General features: G+C 36.1%; 1 protein-coding gene across 1 annotated transcript in view; it reads left to right on the top strand.

Annotated features, from left to right (window-relative positions):
- RAPGEF2 (Rap guanine nucleotide exchange factor (GEF) 2) overlaps window positions 1–8,714 on the top strand; it is a 134,053-nt gene that overhangs the window by 40,576 nt on the left and 84,763 nt on the right. Inside the window, exon 5 of the mRNA XM_009325162.1 lies at window positions 2,248–2,415. Coding sequence (XP_009323437.1) covers window positions 2,248–2,415 — 168 coding nt within the window. The remainder of the gene's footprint in view (window positions 1–2,247; window positions 2,416–8,714) is intronic.

Here is an 8,714-nt window from a genome sequence, read left to right as displayed (position 1 = left end):
GGGGGGTTGGACTAGATGACCTTTAGAGGTCCCTTCCAACCCAAACTATTCTATGATTCTATGATTCATCTGAACAAATGTGCACTCAACGGGCTAAATGTCTTTTTTTTTTTCTGTCACTGAGGTAGCGATCAGTTCATAATACAGGCATGACAATTATCTAAGCCATATATAGGTGATCATTCAAATATAGGTTGTGACACTAAACATTTTTCTCCTACAAAGTGACGGTTTCTGTAAAACTTGCAGAAGCTTTAAACAAGGTTACTTGTTTCAAGTTGATTGGTAAAAAAAGTAGCTTTTAAACTTACGTTCATGCAAATGCAGGCATGCTTTTGTGGGTTTTAAGCTCTTTGTGATTTCACTGTAAACAGATAAAGATGATTGTGTAACGGTAGCTTTTTCTGTTGGATGTTTGATGATACATCTCCCTCTTCCAATTCTAATTAAGAAAATCATCTTATGAAGCTAATACAATATAGTAGGAGACACGGAAGACATACATGAGAAATGCTAATCGCTGTTTCACTATCCCTAATTAAAGCTCTCTGTAGTTTTACTTTGTAAAGGAGCAGCTCCTCAACAGCAGCCCGTTATGCCTCCCCATTTGCCCCTGTATTGGCCCCCTGACATCTGACCGGTTTGTGTAAGTCGTATCTGACCACAAGTTCGGGAAACAGTTTATTGTCCCAGATTTCTTCTCTAGAAGTATACAGTTTAGCTAGTGGTAGCTGTGTGGGTGTCTGTCTGTCTCTCTCGTGCATTCCTTGATAAGTTATAAGGAAGAGTGATATAAAGATAGGCATAGGGAAAGGAGGTGACTAAAGAAGAGCCCAGAAGAAATCTTCTGGACTAATGGATAATGTTGGGTCAGGGGTAGGTACTCCCACATGCATCGTCTTAGTCCAAAAAAACCAACCTTTAGAGTTTTGGGAGAGCCAAAGTTGAACACTTAACTTAATCCAGCCTTTCAAAGGAATAATTGTACCTTGAATAGAAAGAATCCCGTCCCCAGAGTTTGTTGGGCACAGTAACTTTCAGTCTCAGGGCAGAATGGGGTCACTCTGCAGGGAGGAGAAGCAGGAGAGGTGTAGGGTGTGGGTGTGACTGTGTCAGATGTGAAATAGATGCTCAGTGGTGAGGGGGTAAGCATTACCAGCTTGTCCTGGTGAACCAGGAGCTTTGCTCATTCCCTTGTATTTGTACACTCGAAGTTGTATTTGGTGACATGAACTGACTAGTATGTGACACTTCTGACACATACGCTGCAAATTCCTGGGAGTATTTTGTCTAATATTTCTTTTCCTTGTTGAAAAATACGGAGAAACCTTGCAAGGTGCCTCATAAGCTCTTCTCTGCATCTTCAGAAATACTGTTTATCACTGGGGGGTGGATTTGAGTAGAAGAATGAGTTAACTGAATCCCCATATATGGCCCATGCTGAAAGGTTTCTTTTTTTTCCTCATTTCCCTGTTAGTCTCGAGTAAAGTTTCTGTCAGTATGAAGAACACAGAAGAGATGTTGATTTTCAGCCAAATTACTGTAAAAAGATCGTTCTTCTCTTTCAGGAAAACCAGAATTCCTACTTCAAATATTTTCATTGCAGTATACTGTTGTGTAGTAATTTAGGATGACTTTGAAGACTCTAAAACTGAGAAGACTAATTTTATATTAGGATATACCTAATAGGTATTTTTTTATTCTCCCTGTTGCTGTTTTGATGTGATCTGTTTTTATGTAGATCCAGTCTGTTAGAAATCCTTCTTTTATGCTCCCAAAATATTTGAAGTAAATATTGTAAAACAGTGCTGCCTGTTGAAGAGCAGAGCCTTTGCCATAGGTTGGTTAGGAAAGGTCCCAACTGACAAATAGAGGTCAGTAGGAAAACTACCAAGTGCACTCTCATACCAGTTTTCTTTTTGTAATGGACAGAGTGGTGAAATGTTTGTATTTGTGGCAGAATAAGAAGTGGGGGGAAGGACAGAATGGGGGGTGACTATTTTTCTTCTCTCATTTTTGAAAAGTGTTCATACTCAGTGATGCTGTTCCTGCCAATGTTTACTTTTTTGTCATTCCTGTGGGCGTTTGATTTATTTATTTTTTTTTAGTAGTGGCTTCACTCTTAGTGCTGAAAATGCAGGAAATTCAAAGCTAAACGCTTTTTAAAATAAGATTTGTTGTGTTTTCTAACCATAAGAAACATTTTTATGTCTTGTGGGAAATGACACCTTCTTGCATCTGTTATAGGTTGATTATATGGATGAAAATGAGGAGTATTTTCAGCGTCAGGCTTCTCATAGACAATCTCGAAGAAGATTTAGGAAAATCAACCAAAAAGGGGAACGACAAACAATTATTGATACTGTTGACCCTTATCCCGTGGGCAAGCCACCTCTACCTAGAGGCTACCATACGGTAAGCTGTCTGTATTTATGGTTCACAACAACATAAACAGGAAAACTACTCAAAATAAAATAATCAAAATGGCTAAACTTGCTGGTATTTTTAAAGAAGTGTGTTTCTGTGGGGAAGTTTTCCCCTTAAAACGCTGTGAATTTGACTCCATCAGTACGTGAACATGTGTGCAACTTGCATCTTAGTTCAGAGTTGAAAGCGCATTTTCTTATGACTTTGAATGTCACGTATAATTTCTTAATGTTCCAGTCATCATTTGAAATTGTGAAAGAAACTATGTTCTTATTTCCTTTTGATATTAGGTTCCTGTATGAATAGTTTAGTGTACAGTGTTAAAAGGTCAGTTAGTGAAGCACTCATTCACGTATATGATAACTGTTGTTGCCTGAAAAGGTCTGTGCTGCACTTCAGTAGGCCAAATTCTTGGATTAAATCTGTCATTCCTTTTTGGTATCCAGAACTTAAATGTCAAATTAACCTTTATTGGTATCTGCCTCAAGAGCCCTTTATACTTGGGTTTCAGTGAGCTACATAGTCTGCCCATCGCCGGGGAGATCATTTGGTCATTTTACTTGATTTCTTTTTTTTTGGTGATCTACATATTGAAAGTTTCCAGGCTTTCTCTTGAGATGAAAATAAACTAATAATTAAGACTTATTCTACAAAATATTTTATAAGGCTTTTAAATCGAGAAAAGCTCTATTAGATTAATACGTTTGTTTGCTACTGATTTCAGCTGTAAGCAAAATTCTGGAAAAGCTGTTTGTCTTTGGCTCTCTTTTATTTAAGCCCCCAAATCTGCTAGACCCATAAAGGCATGGGCATAAATAACTTTGTGCATATTTAATCTCATTGAGTTCATTGGGCTGAACTTTGCACAGTGTAAGCCACATGCATATAAATTTGCAGGATTAGAGCTTTAAGTGTTTTTAAAATACTGTCTTTGATCCAATGCAGTTGTAGGTTTTTTCCATTTTTCCTTCTTTATATTTATTCCTTGACTTGTTTGCAAGTTCCCTGTATATTCAATGTGTGTCTGTACGTGTGTAGATGTTTGATTACATCTGTTAATTATACAGGCTTTTCCTCATGAGTTGAATAATTACCTTTTATGCCAACAATTTGTTTTTGTTTATACAACAGCTTTTAATGGTTTAATTTTCAGTGCAGTTTTAATTGCCTCTAAATTTATTACGGATTGAGCCAGTTCACTTGGTTTGAAGATGAAACATTTTACTGGTCTGTTTTTGAAAAAAATACAATGTGGTATTGTATTTGGTAGGAATTGCAGGAAGAATTACTTTTCTTCATATTATTTAGATGTGTGTGTTGTGCTTAGCAAAGAGTTCTAGTGTGGTTTTTATCTAACTCTAGAAGGGCAATATTTAGATTACACACAGTGCCATTTGCATTTGTAGATCCATGCCTGTTGTATAAATTTCACTTTAGGTATGCCTAATGAGTTTTTGTAAGCTTAACTCTGGTACTAAGAGCAAAAGCCCATTGTGTGCCATTCTGTTGTGTGAGTTCATAATGATTTTGTGTATGTGTTGGGAAATTCATTGCAAGTGAGATTTCATATTGAGTTCAAAGAGATTGCCAAATAAACTGTAAAATTTGCAATAATCACAGTCAAATGTTGCTTTAAAAAGTGTAATTGGATGTGTATGACCGACTTTATTTTTTTTCAAAGCAAATAGAGTCAAATAAGCTCAAACGAGTTTTAGAATGTAGTCAAGACTCTTCATGCTGGCCCATTCCCTCCTATTTTTACAGTACTTGGTGATCTTGTATACATTGTTCTCCCATTCACTTCTATTGCTTTAACCGTATTTGTTAAAGGCTGCATTGTCTTTTCTCCTTTCCTATTTTATGTCCCTTGACCTCATTTTTTTGTTTTAATTTCTTGAAAAATTGACTGAAGAAAGCAGGGTTGGTTTTGTTTGGAGTTTTTGTTTTGCGTGGTTTTTGTTTTTGGTTTTTTTTTTGAAACACAGGAATTCAAGTGATATTATAGCACAGCTCTTGTGGGCTTGTTGCCCATCCGTTCTTTGGTCAGCATCTATCAGGGTCTCCTCTTTGGTTCTACTTCTGAATTTTGGATAAATAAAGAAGCATTAAAAAATACAGATGTTCGGATATTGCAGTAAATAATGTGTTAAGGCAAATTGAAAAAGGATTAATACGACGCATTTGTCTTCAAGTTTGCTCTTCCTTGTGGATGTGTTCTGGTTTAGGTGTTAGGTACGCGAGATTCAAAGTAATGAAGCTGCTTTGATAGCATCCTCAAAATCATCACAAAATGTGTAATTTTCTTACGGTTTGTTTTACCCTAAATCCATAGTTACCATGTAGAATGATTATTTTTTTATGATAAATTATTAATGCTTTATTTGCAGTAGTCTCTGAATGCTTTTCTTCAGAAAGTTCAAACAGTGTTTTCTGAAGAAAGTTTTCTATATCTTTGTGAAAATGTAGAGCGAAATGTAGAGCTTAAATGAAGATGCATGGCTGTGCTTTTCAAGAATTAAAAATTAAATGCAGTGCTCTCAGTTGTGGCATGGCTTTCTGCAATAGAGTCAACTCGTAGGGGACAGTGGACCCTCATTAACATAACTTTTACATTATCTTCATAGTGGTGGAATGTACTATGGCATGTCTGATAATGTTCATCTTTTCCTTTCCTCCTATATGGCATTCATTTCATTTTGGCTCACAGGAATGCACTAAACCTCAGGTATCGTAACTTACTGTGTATGGTCCACTAACAATTTACTTGTGGGTTTGCAGTGTGATATCGTAATACTGATGCAATGTTATGACTAAAATTACCTTCTAGCCTTTGCTTTGATACTTGAGCAATCTCACTATGATATAAAAATACTAATGTAGATGTGGAATTTGGTGACAGTACAATGTCTCTTGCCCAGCTTGATTGACCTTTCTTCCTTGCTTTCATGTCCTGTGATTTAGAGAAAATGGAGAACAATAAGCAAAGGGTATATATAAAGTATTTAGTGTTCGACAGACACTTTACTTAAGTATCTCTTCTATGAAAATGGAGGACTAAATCTTTGATTTTTGATTTAAAAAATAGGCCCCCTGTATCTGTTTAGTACTTGTAAGTCACTAAATGGAGTAAGGCATGATGAGCACCAAAGGTGCAACAGAAAGTTTTCATTAGCTGAAGATTTGTAGCGGTGCTTCTTGCTTGTGTTCCATTCTGATGATGTGTACTGACTTGGTATAAAGCAGTTGGATTTTGTAGACTCCTATTAAAGTATGTGTAAATGGCCATTATTTGAAAGGCTGAAGGGTTGGACACAGGCTTGCCAAGCTAGGGTGAAAAGTGTGCCTGAGTGAGTCGGGTATCTTGGAATGGTACCAAACCAAACAAGATGTAGAAATTTTGCCTGACATTGGATCTCAAATACAGTCAAAGTAATCCAAAGATCCGAGTAGCATCTTTTAAACTTAAGTTGCATTTGTAATTGCGTTTGTCCATGCCAAAGTGAGTAAATACTGAGCATCCACCAAATATATTTGACAAGAATGTGTCTTGTCAAACTGTTAAATGTCTCCACTGTTACAATTGAGAAATCTCTTGTGTTAGAGCTGAAAAGAAATTAAAAGTATTTTCCTTTAGCTTCAAAATCCTTCCTTTCCTCAAATATTACTTTGGTCAATTCTTCCAATATTTTATTAGGAAATGTATTTATTTTAAAAGGTCCTTCTGTATCACATTGCTCAATTCATTTCTTTAAAAGACTTAGAGGGTTCAAATTTCAATATGGTTCCAGTATCATAGGCAAGTGATTACTGTGCTGAAATTCTCTTTCTTCAAATATGCTACGTTTCTTTTAGGAACCCAGTTCCTTACCTTGAGGTCAGTGCTCACCAGCTTTTCAGTGGAATGAGCCCAGAGTCCTGAGTAACCTACAGTTACTAAAATATTATGGCTAAGAGTGATAATGTGCTCTTCAAATTATGATAGGAATTTGAAATGCTTCATAATATTTTGATAACTTACCCTAATGTTTGAAAGACCATTTGAAATAAAATCTAATGTTGAATATCGTACTTAGGCATGTTACTTTTGGAACAAGTGTTGCTGATTTCTAGGATGAGGAAAATAGAAACTTCGTAATGTATGGAAATAAAATGATTGTGTTTTATCAGACTGATAAAATGGCATCCTTTTTGCCACCATTTGTAGTTTGGTAAAATTGATCTGTTCTTTTTCAGGGAAGAAGAAAAATCCTGATAAGTTTAGGCTGAGCTGTTCTTACTTGAATCTGGAAAACCTTGGTTTTGATAGAAAATTTTTGCTTGTACTTCTGTGTCAGAAACTGTCTTTAACTAGATTAGTGCAACACCTCCTTACTTAATAATGGAAATTGGATTTCAACTTCTGGAAGTGGATTTTCTTTTGTGTGTATCTATACTTAAGGCTACTTAACATTTTCAGTGAAAAGCCCTTGTTTTGAGTGACTGGGCTGAGTGAGTGTGGACCCTTTCTCCTGAGAACCTACATGGCTTTCCTTCTGCTTTAGGCTGACTTTTTTTTTTTTTAATTTTAAAATAGAATAGTCACCTATGGAGTGAATTTAAAAAAGGGTAGACTTTTCTTGCAATATCTTATTGCAAATAAACTTTGTGGCTGCTGTAGTGCATCGGTGAAGAATTGGTTATGCCCAGTCTGAATGTTGCTGAGCTGGTTATTATGTATTTACTTCACTAAAGACAAAATATCAAAGCTTACTGGGGAATATTTGGAGAGATGCAGGTAGGCCTGTAAATAAAACGCTGAAGCACCTGTGAATAGCCCTGAACAGAAATGATAGTGTGTGGTTTTTTACTTGAGAATCTGTCCAGATTTGAATTAGTTAACAGGCTTATGAACATTGCTGCTAGTGCATCCTCAGCCAGGCTTTTTAAAGCTAGCTGCTGAAATCCCTGCAAAAGGTCTCTCTCTGCCTTTAGTAGCCTTTCTTATCCCGTTCAGTTTGAGATTCATGTGAGGTGACAATCCGTTTATTCAGTACTGGAAGGAAGAGAGCGGACGTGGAGCCATCAATAGCCCCGGCTTCTTCCCCAAGTTACAAGCATGTAACAATTTTATCCTCTCACACTGTGCTATGGAGCCAGTCATCCCGCCGATGCATTAAGGGCAGACAAGTGTTGTCCTTCTGGATTTTATTTGAAGGAGGTGACCAAAAATTTGAATGAGAAGAGGGCTGGAAATGAAACAGTGTCTAATGTGGCTGAGTCAAGTCTCATCTGCAGCCACAGCTCCCTGGGGAAAAATAAGTATGAGGGTTTTTTCTAGCTTTTTTTAAAAATTATTTTTTTTAAGTATTAGAACCTGCTCACCTAGAAAGTCAGTAGCAAATTGCAGAAACCTTGCTTCCTACCCCTATCTTCTCTTGTAACTAATAGTTATTTCAAGGCATTGGCAAAGCAGCCTTTTCTTTCTGATACCATTTGCGTTCATATTGTCTGCTGAGAGTCTGAAAGTCCTGGATTGAAAATTTATGTTCAGGTTGCTCTATTTTATGAAAAAAAATTGCCTTTTCCTTTGTCTGCAAAATTACATTTTAAAAATCAACAAAGATGTATGTCATATTTCTACATTTAGGAAGGATTAAAAAAATATGAATTTTAAATTTTTCTGTCTGAATTTGATGCAAAAGCCTAGTTGTTTTCCTTTGTTCAGTGTGTATGGCTACTGAAGCAATGCGGACGTTTACAAGATGACAAGCAGTGTTTTCTTGTATAGTAAGATGAGAATTCAAAAAAGCTGATTCTATTTTAGGACTTTGTTACAGATGTCCAGTATAATTTGGAGTGAGACTTAATGTTTAAAAAACAGCTGAATACAATTGCTTCTCTGCATGTATATTTACATTTATGTTGTAAAATACATATTGCTGATTGTCTTTCCATGGACCACTATACATGATCATGAAATACCTCATATGTGCTTGCTTCTCCACAGCGTGAACTTTACAGTATTGTAATACAGATGTATTCTTGTTAGTGCATTGTATTCTACACAGTAAACTGATGCCGATATAATAGTGTACTTAGTCATCTTTATTACATATAGAATTTCAGTCATTTCAGTTTAAGTCTGTAGGAAGAGTTGTCAGACATCCAAACTACAAGAAATTAGTTTAAAGGAATACTGTCAATCTTTCAAGCCTGTAAATAACTGCAGTTTTTAATGTTCCTGATGATTTTTAGGATTACCTAGCACTTTAATTCTGATACAAGTTCACTTAATAAACACCCACCCC

This window comes from Pygoscelis adeliae, unplaced genomic scaffold (genome assembly GCF_000699105.1).
Source record: "Pygoscelis adeliae isolate BGI_AS28 unplaced genomic scaffold, ASM69910v1 Scaffold170, whole genome shotgun sequence".
Classification (NCBI taxonomy): domain Eukaryota; kingdom Metazoa; phylum Chordata; class Aves; order Sphenisciformes; family Spheniscidae; genus Pygoscelis; species Pygoscelis adeliae.
The sequence above is the reverse complement of the archived record's forward strand: the minus strand, read 5'-3'. Positions and strand labels throughout refer to the sequence as shown.